A 20997-nucleotide genomic window follows, 5' to 3' on the forward strand; every position below is an offset into this window, starting at 1 on the left:
CATATCAGACATATGGTGTTAAGCGATTGGCACTTTACTCTGCTGTATTTGTATTGGAAGCTTGGCACAGACTCCATCTCTGCAGTCTGTTACATTTGAACACATAGTCTATGATGGCTTCCCCCCTCCAGGCTTTGACAAACTCTGGTTTCCATATGGTTAGTGGCAGCGCTGAAATGTATGTGTGGAGCTAATCCTCTTCTTCCTCTGAGGTGGGTTTAAAATGGACACATATTGAATTATAGTGATGACATTCTGTGTTCTGTGTTGTGACTGCACTGTCTGCTGTTTGTAGACGAGTGTATGTGTTTCTAAGACATTCATACAACGAATTTGTATTTTGTTTGTAAGAAGCACACAGCAATACTGACAGGATTATAGTGTTATTTTCAACACAGTTGCCAGAATTCTTTTTTGGTATTGTACGTTTACGTTACCTTTAAACAATTAATATTGTTAATACAATATTAACAATAATTGTATACTATGGAAACACAAGAAAACCGGTATTTGCAATACTGGCTTTCAGATGAGACATTTGGATGTGGTTTCTTCATTAGACTCAAAATGAATATGTGCTATTATTAGCTCAATGTAGAGGATGCACATTTTCACTGTCGCAAATCCCAGTGAAATATGGTCTAAATGTAATCAACGTCTTCAAATAGTCAGTGAAAAAACCTTAACTTTTGAACCAATTTAGAACATCTTGTCACCTTTCATTTTTACATACAGTTATATATAGACAGAATAAACGCGATACTATAATAACACCAAAGTCCAAAATACAATCAAGTAATCTGAAATAAAAAAATGTCTAAAATAAATTGACGTAAAAAACGTAACAACAAAATAAAAGTCAAACAGGATATCCGGTTGTACCGGAAGACCGGCTTGTCTCCATTCTATAGAAATGGCCGTTCTCATTCTTACAATGCATTAGCAACAAATCTTGACGTTTAGCAAGTAATGTGTTTCGAGGGCGGAATTGTTCTGTCGTCAATCATCGCTGCACTGTTTTGTGCTGTAGAATAATATGAATTGGAATGTTGCGTTTTTGTTTCTCTCTAATCGTTATGAAGTCTAAGTTTTGTTGTTAGCTAGCTAACTACCTGCCCGCTAGTGCGTTAGCTGCCCATCCGAGAGACCGAGCCATCGGTCATCCAACACTGTCCGATACAGTCCGTTAATGTGGAAAGAATAGGACCTCATACCTGAAGAAAACTGCTCTTTAGATTCAATAGACGGGAATCGTTGGGGTAACCCCGCGCCTGTCACATGCCCGAACAAGGCCCCAGGATGAATGGCTTTTCTCTCGGTGAGCTGTGCTGGCTGTTCTGTTGTCCGCCCTGCCCCAGCCGCATCGCGGCCAAGCTAGCTTTCCTACCACCGGAGCCCACGTACTCGATGCACACCGATGCGAATGGGGTAGCTAGCTTACATTTATCCGAACGGGCAGACTGGCAGTACTCTCAACGAGAGCTCGACGCGGTGGAAGTGTTCAGCACCAGAAGCAGCCGGGGTAACCGGGTCGGGTGTATGTTTGTGCGCTGCGCCCCGAACAGTCGGTACACGCTGCTGTTCTCCCACGGTAACGCCGTGGACCTGGGGCAGATGTGCAGTTTCTACATCGGCCTCGGCTCCAGGATCAACTGCAACGTGTTCTCGTACGATTACTCGGGCTACGGAGTCAGCACTGGCAAGCCTTCTGAGAAGAACCTGTATGCGGACATCGAGGCGGCCTGGCAGGTCCTGAGGAACAAGTGAGTGTGAGCCATGAGAGTATTTGGGATCAGCACATGTGCTCAATTGTTTGATGTTCATGTAGTCCGCTAGTCCCAATACGTGATCATATTGAAGAAGGTAAAAGCTAAAGGTTTCTTATTCTATGTTTCATTTCATGATTCAATACTTGATTCGAAATCTACCTCAGAATAGTACAGGAGGAACCATTTTCAAGCTATTAATCTGCTGAAACGTTTTACATTTGACAGGATTTAGCATGTTAGTCTTGCCTCTGTGTGAGAATAATGAAATGAAAGTGTAATTTACAGATCTGTGTGTGTGTGTGTGTGTGTGTGTGTGTGTGTGTGTGTGTGTGTGTGTGTTCTGGAGAAACACAAGGTGAAGCTGGCAGGCTGTCTGCTGCTGCTGCTGCTGCTGCTGCACTAGTACTGTCTCTCTTCATTTACAGTGGGGTGTCTCCTCTACAGGTGCAGTGTGTTCCACAGCTTTAGGTCAAGTTAAGCTGCAGTTAGCATTAGGGCTGCAACTAACGATTATTATAATAATCGATTAATCTGTCGATTATTTTTTCGATGAATCGGCGGGGAAAAGGCGAGTGAATCAAAACGTGTCTTTAGTCTTGCAAACTATACCACCCCTGCTTTACTACCGTTATTAACGAGCTAACGCTAACTTGTCATGCTTGTGAAGCTGGATAAGGAGTAAACAGCAGCATCAGGAGAGCTACTGGAGGGACGTTATGTTCCTCACTTCAACACGGAACAACAGTAGGATTCTGTAGTGACTTACTCTGCTGTTGAACTCCCTTCCTCCTCCTCAAGGACTCCAACATGTTTACGTTTTAGGTGCTGAATCATCACCGTGGTGATCCCCTGCCATGTCGTGTCGCTTTTGCATATCTTGCAATTAACACACTTTCTCGATGTTTTTAGTGTGAAATGCTCCCACACCTTGGATGACTTGGGTCGTACTGATTTCTCTGCCTCCGCCGTGTGTTTCAGAACAACGTTACGGGTCTCTCTTTTTTTTTTTTAATACTCAAACATCTCTGCGGCTTATTGAGTGGCGTAATAATCGCGCGACACAACGAATCAATAATGAAATTCGTTGCCAACGCCTTTAATCGATTCGTTGTTGCAGCCCTCGTTAGCATCCAGCGTCCATCAAGCTTTTCTAATTGGATAGTTCACATAAAAATGTCTCCTTCTGCCACGGTCTGCAAGCTGAAGCGGGAACATTTGACACCGGCTTTGTGTTTCCCCCGTTACATATTAACTTTTGAAAATGGATCAACATTGCTTTATTATTCATATGTAAACGAATGGTCTTTCTTGAACGGCAGCAACAACAGTTGTAACTTTGAGAACATTCCTACAGGGAGCAGCGTATTTGGAGTTGAGAGCCTTGGTCGTCTCCCTACAGCAAAGAAACTATTATTGTTGGCTGGAGTGGTAGTGGGACTAGCAGCTTCACAAGAACTTCTAACATAAACAGCAGGGGTCACTAATAGGCGGACCGCGGTCCGGATCCGGACCCAGACGCCGTTGTATCCGGACCCAGGACCTAAAACCGATAGATAATTGAGAATTATTACATTTTGACGGAGTGCTTTTATTTTAACCGGCGCAGCTTTTCCAGCCTTTACGGCACTTGTTCAGCGGCGTAAATCACATCACGTGATGCAGCTCAGCCAATCAAATATGGGTATTCTGACAAGTTTCCTGACTCGAGTGAGATGTAGACACACGGGGAGACGAGGAAAGAGAACGAGGACAATTATTACGTGAGTCAGAGAAGTTATTTCACATGACGTTCTCCAAAGAGAGAAAAGTGGTCAGAGAGACCAGAGAGACCAGAGAGACCGAAGAGACCGAAGAGACCGAAGAGACCGGAGAGACCGGAGAGACCAGAGTCTTTGAACAGGAATGAACAGACTCTTATAGGTTCATTCTTCCCACGGACAGTTTAAAACCAGTGTGTCTCATATGTTCAGAGACCGAGACAAATTGTCTCATGTATGCGATTTTGAAGGGCTTTTATTTTGAAATGCTACATCAGAATGTCCTGGTTCTCTCTGAGAGACACCTTGAGGTGCTCTGCTATTAAGATGCACATTTTTCAAAAGCTTTCTGTTATGTCAGTTATTCTTTAATCCAGCCCTTATTTTACTTGAAATGAGAAAAACATTTATTTATGTATTTCTATGTATTATTTATAATTCATCCACTTAAATTTGAAAACTGAGAATAATAATTGTTAAAATATAATTGATGTGTACTTTCTTTATTTGATTTGACAGTTATTGGCTACACAGAGACGTTACTACTACTAGACTTCTTGAATATATATATATATATATATATATATTTATATATATATATAATATTATTGTAATGTTCCGGACCTTTGCCCGAGGAGATTTTCTCAATTTGGACCTTTTGGAATGTTAATTGAATACCACTGATATACAGTATATCAGTCATGGCTGCAGCCTCAGCCCGACAATCTGCAAGAAGTTCCCAAATCCTTAAAATACAGTGGCTAAGCTAAATTAGCTTAGCGATTAGCTTTCATTGATTAGCCTGTTCTTATGATAAAACTCTGTGTGGCATTGCTAACGTTAGCTGCAGTGGACGAGGACGGACGGTAGGAAACGGAGCATTTCTGCTTGTCGGTCACATGTTTCCTCCCTCACTTGTGAGGGTTTAGATTGTGTGTGTGTGTGTGTGTGTGTGTGTGTGTGTGTCTGTGTGTCTGTGTCTGTGTTTGCTGACTCTTTTGTTAGTGCAGGATTTTGTCACACTGCATCGCTTCCGTTAGTCCTCTGGGGATGAGGTCCTAGATACCCACAAGTACTTTACCTTTGTCTGCTAAGCTTACTGTTTTTATTAGGTAATTCGATCCAAACTGTGGCCAACTGCATGCCTGGTTCTGAACATCAATAACGTGTGTGTGTGTGTGTGTGTGTGTGTGTGTGTGTGTGTGTGTGTGCGTGTGCGCGCTCTACTCTCTCCAGGTGCTGCACATGTGCTCTCGCAGTTGAGAACATTTGATATACTTAAAATGATTTAATTTTAATTTGTATCTTTTAATCCATACTTATTTCTATCCTTGAACTTTCCAGGAACCTTTTTAAGGAACTGGTGACCTCAACCTGTACTCTTTGACCACGTGAATTGTGGTAGGGATACTAATTCAGATCATCTTTCATCCTGGCTCACTCGAGTGTTGTTTCAAAGACACTAGACTCTTATTAAGAGTGTGAGACGATAAACACCATCAGTCGTTTGCCAAAGTGTCGGCCTGTCTAGTCAACATTTGTGTTACTGTTAATAGTTAAGTGAGCCTATCTTTTTAGTTTTGTACTATTTTTAGTGTGGGGGGGGGGGGGAAATAGCAAAGGAGCACCATGCAGAAGGACACCAAGACATTTGAGCTTGTTCACTATCACTGTTAGGAAAGGCCAAGTGATGCAAATGTCAAAGCTTTATACTCTGACTCCTGAAACCTTGTTCCAACAATCGGTAGCCGCGGGCTAGCCTAAGCCGCTGCCTGGAGCACTGTGAAAACAATTTTTTGGAGGGATTTTGGATGGAGCACACAGTGGATTTTTTTTCCCTTGAGAGAGAGAGAGAGAGAGAGAGAGAGAGAGAGAGAGAGAGAGAGAGAGAGAGAGAGAGAGAGAGAGAGAGAGAGAGAGAGGAGAGAGAGAGAGAGAGAGAGAGAGAGAGAGAGAGAGAGAGAGATTCCTGAAGGCAAAGTCTTCTCAAGGCCATGAGTCTGAAAGTCAAAAAAATTCGATCGGACAGTGAAGAAAATATCTGTAATTGAAAAAAAATAAATAAAAATTATCTGAATATGAAAATATACAATCCGCAACTGAAAAATGTGAGACCCAACAGACTAAGGCAAATGCTCAAAATAAAGTAAATCTGCAATTTGTTGGAATTTAATTAGCAAATGATTCTTGTCCATGTCTGCTGATCTCAGACAGGGGGGGGGGGGGCACATTGCCTGCTGGGTTGTATAACTTTAATACGTTTTATTGAGATCTTCTCTACACGGATTTGATGGAGAGCCTACGGTGTTATTGTCCTATTGTTTCACCTTGCCATCACATTACGTGGATCATAGGCCGATCGTTACTTCATATGAAATAATAAAGTCGACCCGTAGATTTCTCATTGTGACCGTGCCTCAGATTAATGTCCCGTCTGACAGATCGTCTGAAGGCCGCTGAAAGCAAACCAAAAGAGTCTCTTCCTGCCGAGCGTTCGATTCACATTTCATTGTTCCCCGATCCTCTGCAGAGCCCGAGCATGAATCAGTGTTCATCTTAGGCTCTCCTTAGGGGAGCTTTATGTATATTCAATAACCTTCTCATTACATTTTGTGGGAAATCATTAAGACTATGCCCATAAACAGCAATTTCATTTCATAGCGGCAGTCCTTTTACTTAGCCTTTAGGGCTCTGCTGAACTGATGCTGCGAGAAAAACTTTGAAGGCAAAGATTTGTTTGCACAGCGATTAGTTGAATTGACATTTTGATAATTGCTTAATGAGTTTATTGTTCTTGATTGAAATGACCCCCCCCCCCCCTCCAATCAGGTTTTAAAGAATCACTTCCTGTTGTTGTGCCAACAAACCCCTAACTGTCACAGCTTAAGAAAATCAATGGGCTGGAATGAAATGTGGGCGTTTGGGTTGAAATCGCAAATTACGGCAGCTTTGTCTTCAAAGAAGAAAGTGGAGTAAGCTCTTACCCCATCACCCATTTTGGTGGATAAATGTAGAGTATGGCATGGTTAGATATTCCAATATACCAATCCATGTGAGCATGATGTTCTGTCATTAGTCCTCCTCAAGCCTCGTCTCATCGCTGTGAATGTGGGCGCTGTGGTTGCTTGTGGTGTTGGCACAACAGGAAGTGTGACCTGCACTAATGACGTGGGATTTCCCAAAGACTCCCGTCCACATAATGCGTACTTGGAAAATGAGTCCAAGCTTACGATCATTTGCATATACCATAAATCTATACATAGATTTGGAAGAACTAAAGAAGGAAATGAAGTTTCCTGTATCTTAAACCTTGAATACATGTTGGTGCGATGGGGCTTGACAGTCTCATCTCATCTTCAACCTCTTATCTGGGATCGGGTCGCGGGGGCAACAGCTCCAGCAGGTGGACCCCCAAACTTCCCTTTCCCGGTGCCACATCAGCCAGCTCTGACTGGGGGGATCCCGAGGCGCTCCCAGGACCAGTTTGGAGATATAGTCCCTCCACCTGGTCCCGGGCCTCCCTCGGGGGTCTCCTCCCAGCCGGTCGTGCCTGGAACACCTCCCTAGGGAGGCGCTCGGGTGGCATCCTCACCAGATGCCCGAAACCACCTCGACTGGCTCCTTTCCACGCAAAAGGAGCGGCGGCTCTACTCCGAGTCCCTCACGGATGACCGAACTTCTCACCCTATCTCTGAGGGAGACGCCAGCCACCCTTTTAATCGTAGAAGTTTCACTTCACTGGGCTTCACGTCTGACGACGCGGTTGTTGTTGTTTTCATCCTTTTATATTGTCTCCTCCACACCACCAACGCCTGTTTACTCACTTTCATCAGAGGCGGGTTGTCATGCTGGTTCTATCTTCTCACCTCCAAGCTTTTTAAAGTCCAAGGCTGTAACGAGGTAGCATGATCCAGTCTGCATAACACAGCTCTGTGTACGTCTGCTGAATGAATCGTCACCTAAAGGAACCATTTACTTCCTCCTCATTGAAAGGCTCTTGATAAAGGACCCGCCGGCTCATTCAAGGATGTTTCTGGTTTCTGAAACCGGACTGGCTTTGTGAGATTTTAAGCCGGTACGGAGATGGGGCTCAAAGAACGGAAATTATTTTCAGGAAGACTTGAAACATCTCTGTCTGTTTTGGCTGAGGGGAGTGTGATCCGTTGCCTTGGTCACATGCCAGCTCTTTTAGAAAGCACTTCCTATGCATGCACCTACTCATTAACCCTCACTTTGTCTGTGAGCCGCGTTCTGAGCTTCAGAGAACCTCATGCTACTACTTTTGATTTGGAGACTGTTCTTCCTTGGCTTTGACTTAAAGGTTTTACTGCCAGTCGTAATGTTTCCATGGAATTTCTAATTTCTACAAAGTATGTTTGAACAGGCCATTTTAGACTGGCCTGAGTTTGCATATGGAAACATTGCTCTTTGTCTCTCTCTCTCTCTCTCTGTCTGTCTGTCTGTCTGTCTGTCTGTCTGTCTGTCTGTCTGTCTCTCTGTCTCTCTCTGTCTCTCTCTCTCTCTCTCTCTCTCTCTCTCTCTGCCTCCCCCCGTCTCTCTCTCTCCATTTTAGACTGGCCTGAGTTTGCATATGGAAACATTGCTCTCTCTCTCTCTCTCTCTCTCTCTCTCTCTCTCTCTCTCTCTCTCTCTCTCTGCCTCCCCCCGTCTCTCTCTCTCCATTTTAGACTGGCCTGAGTTTGCATATGGAAACATTGCTCTCTCTCTCTCTCTCTCTCTCTCTCTCTCTCTCTCTCTCTCTCTCTCTCTCTCTCTCTCTCTCTGCCTCCCCCCCTCCGGTCTCCATCTCTTTTTCTTTGGAAGTAGCTTTCCAGTCATCCTCTCCAGTATTTGGACAAGTGTTTTCACTAAACCCAGCGGTCTGTTTCCCTTCATTCCAAATGATGCCGCTCCTTCAACTGGAAGTCTTAACTTTTACGCATTAATAATCTCAGAGAAAGAAACCATGATATCTTCTCATCTATTTAACCATTTTACGATTTCAAACGGCACCATGTGGGGAAGGTCAGAAAGGTGCAACTCCATCCTCTGTCCCTGTTCTGTTCTTTTACCAACTTTGTTTTTGCCATCTACAGTGGTTATTTGCATAAAATGACAATTCAAATGATTAGGGATTCATTTTTTTTTTTTATAAATGCTTGCATTGATTAAAAATCTTGACATTAATAGTTTAAATAATGTATTCTAAGCTGCTTAGAGCTAGTGTTAGGAAGTTAAACAGCTCATAATTCAGCTCTAATATTTATTTATGTCGCTGTGAAAACATCTCAAACAACCGGATTTATTCAAGTTCAATCACCAAAAACTACATTTTACAACACGATGCTTAAACACTTCATAAAGTTCTAATTCACCTTCGCCCAGTGCGCTTTATTTTACCGAATAAGCTTGAACACATCATGTAACAGAGTTGGAGCTAATTCCTACACACACGCACGCACGCACGCACGCACGCACGCACGCACGCACGCACGCACGCACGCGCGCGCGCGCGCGCGCTCTCTTTCTCGACCAAACAACCTGACAACCAGGCAGACACATGGCCGACAACCTGGCAGCTAAACTAATTGGGAAAGTGGCTGCATGTGTCCACGACAACGCACGCAACATCTTGGGTGGCAGAGGTAGACCGGGGTTGTCTTCCAATCAGAAGATCCCCAGTACACGTCCATGAGTCCTTGGGAAAGACACTAAAGACACTTAACCCCAAATTGCTCCTGAAAGCTTTGCCTTCGGCGTGAAGGGGTTCGTCAGTCCTGATGGGCAGGTGGTGCCTTGTGCGATTGCCCGGCCATCGGTGTATGAATGGGTGTGAATGAGGGCGTGTGGCGTTAAAGTGCTTTGAGTGTTAGAGGGGGTTTGAGTGGCTGTACAAGTCCATTTACCAGGTGCTATTACCATGGCCTCCAACCCTCCTGGATGTTCAGGTGCCTGTTTCCACAGACGCTGCAGGAGGCGGTAAATGATGGAAAGATGGACTTATCCTGTTTTCCTTGGGTTATCGTTGCAGCATGTAAATTAGCGTCTCTAATATCCACTAAACGCGTGGGTGTAATAGTTTAATGATGCCCAGTTATGGCTATAATCAGCCTTTTAGTTTTCGTACTCCGGTCTAGTCGGTGTGCTGTATCAAAGTCCAGTGTGTAGTGAGGCAGCTGGCCAGCGGCTGCTTTTTGCGTATCCATGTGTGCGGTCATAATCTTCTGACGAGACGGCTGCTCGGTTCAGTTGCTGCTTATCAGAGGCTGGATTTGTGTAGGCCAGCAGAAGATTAGTCACGCCCAAGCTGTTATCTGAAGAGCTCTTATGATGGCATCACTTCACAGCAAACGTACACCCCAGCACCTCTTGTCCAAACCCTTTGTCACAGTCGTCCTTTCACCGGCGGGCTAATCCTTCTGTGTGAGCATTTCTGCTCGGCCAGCGCCGTCAGTCACCGGGGAGGGTTTGTTTAATGCTTCCTCCCCAGATTGGAAGTTCTGGCAGGAAAACATGCCATCCTCGGTCCTCCCCATCCCCGGTCCTCCCCTCCTTCCCTGACGGGCCTGTTTTCTGTCAGCACTGCCTTTTGACCCTGCTGTGCTTAAGAAGAGAAGTCCAATTCCACTGGCCAGGTTCCGTATCGGATGGTTCTCTGCCCTGAACCACCCAGTGCATTCCTGACACCAGGCATCCCCGGTCTCTACGGTGTTTTTCTAAGCGCGCCCAGATGTAGGCCAGTGATTCTGAGCAGAGCAATGGACTCTTAACTAGTTTCAACACGCGCTGCACCCACCAATCTGTTACTTCATCTGATCATCAAGGATCAATAATTAATATCGGCAGCAAAACAACACAATCGGGGATCTAAAAGTTAGTTTTGCTCCTTTTTTTTTTTTTTTTTTTTTTTTTTTTTTTTTGTGCTGATCTGAACTGAGTTTTATGATCTGTTGCTCCTCTAATAATAATAGATTTGCCCAAAACACGAGTGACTTTATTCGTTTTTATAAGTGCAAAATAATCTCAGCTCTGTTTTTCTGGACCTTTTACCCATAACACAGTGAGTATCTCAGTGGTCATGTTCTCTCTGATGAAGAGTTGTCTTGACCGTGTTTATTAACTATGGGGTCATATCGCTCTCAATATTAATGAATGCATTCAAAAGACAAAAAATGTATTTAGTGATTTACATATCCATTATTCTCTCTTTCTCACTCTTTCCATGCACACAAAAATAGTTATGGTATATAAATGTAACCAAAATCCACATATAAAAAACCCCCCCAATATTCACAAATATTTCTGTATTCTCATTAAAACCATAATCGGGATGTTGTAACATTTCTACACAAACTGCTGAACCTGCATTTACAGACTGCTCGTCACATGTCGTCTTCACTGCATTTGTGTGTAGTTTTTTTTATATATCGTAAATGTGTCCAAAAACATCTGAATATGATACGACCGGCTGTTCACCAGTCACAACCAGCCGGTCTACTAAAGACTCAACATGAACCTAGACCACGCTGCCTCTTGGTTTCACCGGGTCTTGAATTGTCTTCTATGTAAAGCCGCCATGGCTGAATGTGTCTTTTGTCTGTGTGTGTGTGTGTGTGTGTGTGTGTGTGTGTGTGTGTGTGTGTGTGTGTGTGTGTGTGTGTGTGTGTGTGTGTGTGTGTGTGTGTGTGTGTGTGTGTGTGTGGTACAGGTATGGAGTCACACCTGAGAACATCATCCTGTACGGTCAGAGTATTGGCACCGTGCCCACCATCGACCTGGCTGCCCGCTATGAATGCGCCGCTGTCATCCTCCACTCGCCGCTCATGTCGGGGCTCCGGGTGGCCTTCCCTGACACTCGGAAGACTTACTGCTTCGATGCCTTCCCCAGGTGAGTCTCACCATGGCAACGGTTACCTGGGTAACTATCAGCCATCTTTTAAAATCCAGTTTCCTCTGTTGGAAACCATGACTGTCGGTATGCAGTCTTCCTGTCTAGCGACGTTAGTTTCGCCACCTGATTTAGATTTAGCTCTGGTCTTTTTCTCAGTCATTTGATTTCCATTCATTTAGTCTGGTTTCCGTTTTTGTAGTTGCCATAGTTACAGGAGTGGTTGTGATACTGAAGCAGCAGAGCGCTGCGATGTGCTCCTTGGCTCGTCTTCTTTTCAAAGCCTCTGACTGAAAGCGCTGACTAATCAACATCATCTTTACTGCACCTGTGCAGAGAATTGTTTCTTCGGATTCTTCCTAAACCACCACGCTTTAGTCCGACACAGTGCACTGCTTTACCCGAATACTGTTCCTGTATTCTAATGCGTCCTTTACATCTGTGTGACAGCGATAGCAGAAAGAGACGTTCGTCACCTGTTAAGTTAAATAACTCTACTTTAATCAAACTGCAGGCGTGGGATTTACTTTTTCAGGGGTTGACTGAAAAAGGCTCCAACTTGAACTTATTGAATGTACAGTACACACTCTACAAAGTAATGGCTTTAATATACAGAGGTTCCCGTGGAACTGCTGCTCAATTAAATCCATCTCTCTCTCCGCAGATGGTCCGTCTCAGCAGGCGGCGTGCCGTGTCTGCATGTTAAGTGCTTTCAAAGTAAAATATTGGCACAGATTGATCATTTTAATCAGTTGCATCAGTAAAACCATCTCTAAAATGAATGATATTTAAACAATGGATGTTCAACAATAGGGATGGGTTTCGTCTGGGTTTTTTTCCGATACCGGTGCTAAAACGATACTTAAAAAAACAAAAAGCACAAAACGACGATTGACGACATTAAAGAAAGGCTTTTTTTTGTTGCAGAGGCAATTCTTTTTTTTTTTTAATTAGTTAATATGTTCAAATTTGAACATATTAACTGTTAAAAGTATACTATAAATATAAATAAATACAAAACACTTGGCTTCAAACTTTTTAACTTCAAACTATGAACAATATATTAACTGTTAACAGTTTCCAGTATACTCAAATAAATATAAATAAACTTCAGCAATTCTTTTGCAGAAATATGAGCATATTTGCCTTCTCTGGCAAAATACGACACCTCTCCTGACTAACTGCATGTCCTCTCAGATGGTGTGATGAGGCCGGGACACACAGGGACACACAGGGATGAACTGGTGAGGACAGATCCTCCCTGGATGGGGGTCGGTAACGAGGATTGAGGGCAGCGGTCATCTCTCTGTATAAAATACATTTGAGGATATTTATTAGTCTTTTTGACGAATTGTCTTCATGGAACAGATTTGATACAAATATTGTTTTCACATCACTTTTTTGGACCTGAACCGTGGAGAAGAATGCAGTCCCTTGACCACACATGTGGTCACAGACCTGTGGAGGTCCTCCACCTTCTCTTTTGTTCAATGAGCCTTCTTTGCCAAGGGAAATGGGGTCACTGTCGAAGCTCGAAAGCCAAAAAATATAAACATAAATAACGGTAAATATTTTACAGGCAACAGAAGCATCACTGCACATGCCATCGCTAGTTTCAATAACATTACGCTGACTTGCTATGATGGCGGCAGGTAGCCTACCGTTTGCTAGTAGCTAGCTAGCTAGCTAGCTTAAACATAAACCCAGCCACACTTTTGACCGTTTACCTTTCGGCATTTTCTCTGTTAAAAGGTTGATGGCTAGCTAGCTACTGTAGCTATACAACGGTAGGCTATCGTTACCTGCTGCCAGGTTGAGTCATCAGAGTAGTGTAACGTTAACTAGCGCAAGTGAGGTGATGCTTATGTTGGCTGTAACGTCCGTTTTAGGCCACCGGTGGCAGTATTTCAGTCGGCTCAGGCACCAAAAAGGAAGCACCGAAATCTGCGTTGCGTTTCGGTCCGGTAGGCATCCAGCTCAAAGATGCCGTTCAGATTCGGATTCGTCTGGTTCTTTGTCACTTTTGTTTCTGATGTTGACCGTTGGGTCTAACTTGTCCACCTAACCCACCTTAAGTGAGCCCGAGTCGTCGCTAGCGCTGGGGCTAACTCCCCTCAGTCACTCACTTACATCGGCAGGTAGCAAGGAGACGGAGGAGCCTCGTGTCTTGAGGAGTTGTAGCTTTTATTCACCCACAAATTAGCATGCACACATTACACACACTGCACTGCCACGTTCACGGCTGTGATGTTACCGCTAACCCGAACTTAGGTCACTGCTGAAAGTTTGGGAGAGCTCCAGAAGAGCCCGATTTAAAGATTATTTTGATGACTGACTTCGTGCAAGATTCAGAAACCAATGTCCTTAAAACTTTACACCTTTTGCAACAATGAAAATGAAGCTGTGCAACTATGATGAATCTGTCGGAACCGTCGACACGGACAGGATTTGATCAAACTTTGATCAAACGTGATATTGAGATCCATCTTCTTGATGTGCAGCATGTAACAGCTCGCCAAAAAAGCTTCATAACTTAACTGCAATTTAATGTGGAGATACTCCATCCTTATCTAGCGTACTTACTCATCCTAGCCATCTGTCGGCTCATATTATGTAATCAAACTGATGAGCCAAGTAATGACCGCTGGGTGCTTGTGTTTGTCTTGTACCTACAGGTTGAGGAATCTTGCACACATTCATAACCTTGACATTCAGATTCTGCACAGCTTTTTTTTAAATCTCTATTCATTCTTTCTACGGGCCTTAACACCAGGGATGTGACCAACAAACAACCCAAAAATACTCTCCTGACAATTTTTCGCATCAAAACTATTGATACCAGATGCAAATTTTGGACATGCAGATTGCTACTCTTTCAACAATAGATTTGGACCAACTACCAGGGTCCACCGTCCGTCACTGTCTGAGGTCAACTCTTATTTTTAGAATACAGTTACCCAGCGTGTCTGTCTAGGGCCTTTTATTGTGAAAGGAAAGATTTGCAAGCTGCAAACTGGATAGTTATTTCTGCCAGAAAGGGTTCATTTCAACCCAAACCACAATCTGTAACCAAACCCAACCAAACGGTTGTGTTGCCTAAAGCCGAGGAGACTTCTGCCAGAAAGCTGAAGCCAAAGTTCTCACGTGCTTTAAGTTGGGCCTACGGAGTCTCGCTATTGTTGTACGCTACGGTGTACATTTTGAATATGTCCGGTTTGCACAACGTGATTGGTCAATGCCCTTATTTGCTCAGAAAAACCCATGAAGGTTCTCATGTAGAGAGCAGGTGTTTCTATGATGTGGTCCACCAGGTTTTTATCATTGACGATAAGCTAAATAACAGAAACACCTCTGTGTACTTGGCCATGGATGGTTAGTTTAAAGGAGACCCCCCCCCCCACCACCACCTCTGTGTGACCTAAGTGTAAGTTACCATCACATGGATCCACAGGGCAGAGCTGTGTTAGCCTTCTATCAAATATTGTCGGACATGACAGATTTGATTTAGGTTCAACTTGATATGCGTTTGGTATTATTTAGTAATGTCAAGTAAACCATTGGTTAAGTTGGTCTTACAGGTTTCAGAGTTCTTCAGACTCCACTGATGTAGGAACAAGATGAATCTGTGCTTGGTTCATGTTGAAAAACTGTGACCGGCACAAATACAGGTCTGTAGTTTAAATTCTAGTCGCAGTATTGGTAGAAAAATTGCAATTCGATATTTTCCTCCAAATGATGCGGCTCTATTAAGGAACAAATGCTCCCCCAAAAAACTTCAGTCTACTGCCACAACACCAACAGCGGACATTGATCCACAGAGAAATCTGTCCTCCGATACAGTTTGAACCGAAACACTACCAGCTGGGTATCTGGTCTGGTCCTCCTGGGTAAGGCTGTCATCAACCGTCGCAAAGGAAACTAGTGTTGGTGGTGCCACTTTTACCATTGCATGTTTTGCAGTTCTTTTATCACGGATTCTAATTGTGTGTCTGAGTGGGAAGATCAAATATCTGGCGTCGGAGCTTCCCAGCTGGACCTCGATAGAAACCAGCAGGAGCCCAACTGTCGGCATAAAGCAGCAGTTCTCCAATCACGCAAGATGCTGAGGTTTGACCCACTTTCATCACACAGCAGTTGTTCAGTTGCATCTCCTCTACACTTCTCACAAGTTATACTTTAGCTTTGTTACTTTATTTTTTTGGCTGTGGGTGAATATTCAGGACTTCCTGTGCTCCAAGCCTGGGAACAGGCATGTTTCAAGACGGAATGATTGGTCCATACGTAGAGCCTGCATAAAGAAGTCTGCATGCGATTTAAAAACTCTTGCCTTGGTCTATATAAACGCGGCTTGATGAAGGTCTAAGGACTGACAAATAAAGTGACGTAGCATGCTTAACATTTTCTAAACGCTAGTTTTGCCTCTGAGGCCAAAATGTACTCCTAAAACCGGTGCTGCGCAGTAAAGCGGTGCGGTTTTACGAGGCTCCACTCGTCTCTTCAATGTCACTCTGTCTCATCTGTACACTGTGAGATCGGATCTCGCTCGCATTGGGGTCTGATCAGACCACGTGCTGAGGTGGCCTGGCTCATATTGACTTCAGGTCTCAGTGAGTGTGGACAGCTAGTGGATGCAATTTTTGGGGTTAAGTGTCTTGCTCAAGGACACACTGACATGAGACTAGTGGAGCGGGAGCCGGGGATCGAACCGCCGACCCTCTGATTTGAAAGGCGGCCCTGCTCTCCACTTAGCCACGGTCACCCAATTTTTCAAGCAGTACTTCGCCCCTAAAATGACCATTTTACTCATCGTGTGTCGCCTTAAATTCTTGAAGAAATCTTTGTTGTTCTCGTGTTTCCACGTTGAATACTCGACAAACAAAAGTCTTCATGAATTAAATGGGGCAACACAATATGAAAACATCTGTTGACAAAGTGACAACTTGTGTAGTCTAATCTACGTGTCATTTATCCACTCGTACGCTCACTACTGGTTTAGAATGGTGCGTTTGTGTGGCGTTTGTGAACCAGCGAGCGCATGGCAGGATACATGAGACCTGGATCACGCCGAGTCGTGAGAGCTTCTAAACGGATGGTTTGATTTAGCATCGCTGCTCTTAAATGCAAATCAAGGATTTACTCCTGATCCTTTGTTCACTGTGGAGGCATGCAAGAAAAAAAAAAAAGTTTCCTTCAAGATTTCAAGGCAACACGCTGCGAGGAAATGGATGTACAAATGGTCCTTTTTTAAGAGGGAAGTATAGCGCAAAGAAAATACAAACCCTAATAGTATCAGCAAATCAAATGTTTAGCAGTCTCAGGCATCATTTGCTCCTGTGTAAGAGAATGCTCTGTATAGCTGTGAGCTCACGTTCATAGAAATATATTGGGAGAGATTATGTGCATGTGGTACAGACACATCTGTACTGAACAGTAATAGTTTATTCCATCTGGAATGGCCTCTGTGCTAACAGCAGGGCTGATGGAGGCTGTTGTGACCGAGGACGATTGGTACGGGACGTCTGTGCTCAGCAGGGACTGCGGCTTTAACAAGACACGGCTGATCATTTACGTGTTCAACGCCGGTGTGTTTTCTAGACGGACACATCAACGCGTCCATGTCATCGTCTTTGGAACGAGACACGGTTTCCCCACTTCTCAGCTTTTCTATACATTTAAAAGTTTAGTGTAAAACCGTTGGAACAGCGGATCTCCAACAAGGACAAACGTGTCACAGTAGATGATCAGAGAACGGCTTGAATGAAAGATGATGAAACAGCCTATGGTGCTCTTTAGACACGAGAGCGAGGCGGTGAAAACACTTTCCTGATCACTTTTTCTGCTCTGTGAAATGTTAGTGATTCATCTTAAATGGATATTGGCCGATCAGAATCGGATCAGCCCTGGTTGGTCTGGGGTCTGTAACTTGTACCAAAAGGTTCTTGGGCGGATGTGCAGAGCGTCAGCGGTACTACTGGGCGGTGATGACCGTGTGCGCCAAGTGGTTTTAATTTGTTGCCGTTTTCACAACTTTCACAACTTAGACTTCAATGGTTAGAGTTGACGTCTCTCTCAATCAGGGTTCCACGTCCGCATTTCAAGTGCAAAGCTAAAGCAAAGTGTCTTTTCTATCAACTGTTGTGATGTTACCAAATTACATTACATTACAGTCATTTAACAGATGCTTTTATCCAAAGCGACTTACAATTCAGTATCTATCTACACACTGTAGACGCAGCTACGGGAGACATTCTGGGGTTAAGTGTCTTGCTCAAGGACACATTGACATGAGACTAGTAGAGCAGGAGCCAGGGATCGAACCGCCGACCCTCTGATTTGAAAGGCGGCCACGCTCTCCACTTAGCCACGGTCACCCCAATTCAAATTCCTTAAGACTCCCGTTGTGGGTTAGGGTTTAGATGTGGAGTTGTGCTTCGGGTTTAGCAGTCTGGAGTATTTTTGTCAATACTTGGCTTCAACTTTTCAGACTTGTGCAGTTGTTGTCCGTTGACGACGCAATCTCAATTGTTCCAGAATGTTCCAGCACTTAGCTGGAGTACACAGTCAAGTGTTCGGACCACCTCAGCATAGCTAAATAGCAGTCTGACTAGTTTCTAGGAGACTGCTTCCTTCCACCCCGAGCGTGACATTTGAAAATGGGGAATCCGTCACCGCTCCATGATACCCGTCTTCCATACTTACCCTCATCTCTCTCTCTCTCTCTCTGTGTCTCTTTTCGCTGCGTAGCATTGACAAGGTGTCCAAGGTGGCGTCCCCGGTGCTGGTGATCCACGGTACGGAAGACGAGGTCATCGACTTCTCCCACGGCCTGGCCATGTACGAGCGCTGCCCCCGCGCCGTGGAGCCGCTGTGGGTGGAGGGAGCCGGCCACAACGACATTGAACTGTACGCCCAGTACCTGGAGAGACTCAAGCAGTTCATCTCCTTCGAGCTTCCCACCTCCTGAGGTGGAGCGCGGCGCTCGGCCCTGGGTTCATCTCAACACGCTCATCCCCCCCCCCCCCTCACCCACCTTCTTCTCTTAGCACAGGGCAGGACCGGAGTCACCTGATGGCACCGCTCTCCACTGACCGTGGAGCCATTTCAGGGTAGGAATGTGTAGTGGACTGGAAGAGGGGGGGGGGGGGGTTACATTGTTGAGGTCCAGGCGAGAGTCGGTGGCCAGTACCGGCCCAGGAGTGAAGCTTTGGCTCGACATGTGCTGTCCCAAAGGCTGGCCGGTGCTCCTACATGTGGACACACTGAGCCCTCTCTGAATCCATCCTGAACTCCAGCTCTCCTTCCCTTCCTCTACTCACTCTGTCCTTTCCGTGTCGCTCACGTTTCCTTATTCCTCCCTCTGTTTCCTCCCAGCCTTGCTTTTCTTTTCACTGAGTCTTTGCTGTGTTCAACTTGATTTTTTGTATTCTTTTATACCAGGTGAAGAAGTATCAATTTTGCACCTCTAAATACAATTGAAGTTTTTTACTTTTCTGTATTTTTAATTTACCATTCAGGGTTTACCAAACGATTGCACTTTGATTGTGCAGCTATTTCCAGGTAATTAATTTTGTCTGTTTGGAATATGTATATGTTGATTGTTATTTTTGTTTTGTTATCTGCATTCCATGTTTTTAATGCAGGTAGAAGGTTTTTTTTTTTTCAGTTATGTGTGTTTGTAGAAGCTGTTAACCAGAGTGCACAGCTGCACATCTGGCCTTTTGTAGTTTGACCTCTGTAGTCCTGACGCATGCTTCTCTCTCATACAGGAAGACAACGATGCCAAGAAACTTAGCAACTTAGACTATGCCTTGCTCATTGGCACACATACAAATCTGGGAGAAGATTATTCAAGTCCTTGATTTCTTTAGAGCCACTGGTAATATAATGTCAATATAATGACTAACACCACCAAAGGCACCACAAGGAGTGTTTATGGGAATACATTGTGAATAGAAACCTGCACCATCTGTAAAGCTCCTCAGCACCTGGCGAAGCCATCGCTGAAATATTAACATTGCTCAATAACCCACAGTCTAATTAGCGCGGCCATTGTGTGTACGCATCACAATTCTCACTCTTTGTATACCTTTCGCCATGTAATCCAGAAGCTTCCGTCACTAGTAGAGAGAGAGCAGCAGGCATCGGGGCTGCGCTTCAGTCAAGTGGAGATCATGTGGTCACTAGTGTTTCTGTGTTCACTAGTGTTTCTGTGGTCACTAGTGTTTCTGTGTTCACTAGTGTTTCTGTGGTCACTGGTGTTTCTGTGTTCTCAGTCGTTTCACACTACAAACGAAGCCTTATGTTCGTACGCATTTCACCCGGTCCTGTTGACGACGGCAGGTCTTGGTGGTCTTCAGGGGGACTGAGAACCGCTGCTATTCATCGGATAAATCAATCACTGTGAACGCCGGACCCGTTTGGGAACTCTAAGGTGATCCTGACCGCTGTCCTCCTACACCCCCCCCCCCCCCCACCCCCCCACCCCCGTATCAACACTACGTCTGAGGCCTGTGACTGTTCGCTGTTGTCCAAAGACATCTGAAAGAACCACGACGGGGGACATAAGCGACGCATGCAAATCACCGCTCCTAGTCGTGAACATTTCAACTCGTATCAACTGTGTTTGAATCATTTGTTCTTTTTAACCCTTGCAAAGTAAAACATTCACATTGGACTAAGACCCAGAACCAGAACCGCTCCCGTTTGAAGCGAGCCTCAGAGGAGCGCTGTGTCTGAGGGACGTCTGCATAGCGATTAGTGACGGTCAGACGATCGATCCGTGTATTGCTGTGAAGTGGTTTGTCAGTTAAGTATTTAGTGTTTTCTGAGTCTAGCTAATGTTGGGCCGATGTTTTTGGATACGGAGCCCTCGGTCATCTCTAGTATATTGCCTCTAGCTCCTCTTTTAAAGGAAATGAAGATCCTGCTTTAGTGCTGATTATTGTTTTGATACTGACATTTCTACGAGGTTTTTTCCAGTCTAAATGTTGATAGATTTACACCGTCTCTGAAGCTGGTTTGTACGATAATCCTCTGTTATGGTGTACTTCGATATCTTCTCTATACATATTAGCCCCTCACACGGGGCGGTCTAGTCTCATTGCTTTAACACTGGAATCCCAATATGCAAATGAAAGGCAGATGAAGCCAGTAGAGTCAGATTTTGGTAATGTGTAAAACAGATAAAATAAGCCTTAAACATGCCGTGAACTGATTGTCATACATGTGGTAGTTGCAAGAAGGCAGCAAAATGGATGTTTTAATGCTTATAATGGAATAAAGGATGCATGGAAGTGTGTGTCTGACCTGATTGTTTCTGTGTTAGGAAGTGTTATTATTTTAGAACTGATTAAATATTCTCTCCCTCTAGTGGACTGTACTTGTATCGCACGTTCCCTGTGTTCCAACCACAGCGCTTTGACATGAGTAACATGTCATCATACACCGATGGCAGAGCATGGTTCCACCTGCCTAATCATTTACCATTCACACAGTGCAGGAACACACATTCAGGGTTCAGTGTCTTGCCCAAGGACCCACCGACGTGGACTAGCGGAGTCGGGTGATCGGAGCGGGATTGGAG

At 44.5% G+C, this 20997-nt stretch overlaps 1 protein-coding gene across 1 annotated transcript; it reads left to right on the forward strand.

Annotated features, from left to right (window-relative positions):
- The first annotated feature begins 916 nt into the window (after window positions 1-916).
- On the forward strand, window positions 917-20712 carry abhd17c (abhydrolase domain containing 17C, depalmitoylase). Its single transcript, XM_068730959.1, has 3 exons — window positions 917-1763; window positions 11235-11414; window positions 18159-20712. The coding sequence occupies exons 1-3, from the start codon at window positions 1279-1281 to the stop codon at window positions 18376-18378; spliced, it is 885 nt and encodes a 294-aa protein (XP_068587060.1). The 5' UTR covers window positions 917-1278; the 3' UTR covers window positions 18379-20712.
- Window positions 20713-20997: the final 285 nt, after the last annotated feature.

This window comes from Cebidichthys violaceus, unplaced genomic scaffold (assembly GCF_023349555.1).
Source record: "Cebidichthys violaceus isolate CVI_PGR_0920_01 unplaced genomic scaffold, fCebVio1.0.p SCAF_5, whole genome shotgun sequence".
Classification (NCBI taxonomy): Eukaryota; Metazoa; Chordata; class Actinopteri; order Perciformes; family Stichaeidae; genus Cebidichthys; species Cebidichthys violaceus.

Bases quoted from the DNA above. Each gene is read 5' to 3' on its own strand.
- abhd17c (XM_068730959.1), top strand. From the start codon at position 1,279: ATGCCCGAACAAGGCCCCAGGATGAATGGCTTTTCTCTCGGTGAGCTG. The intron at 1,764-11,234 runs GTGAGTGTGAGC...TGTGTGGTACAG, and splicing joins TGGCAGGTCCTGAGGAACAA to GTATGGAGTCACACCTGAGA. The intron at 11,415-18,158 runs GTGAGTCTCACC...TTCGCTGCGTAG, and splicing joins TGCTTCGATGCCTTCCCCAG to CATTGACAAGGTGTCCAAGG.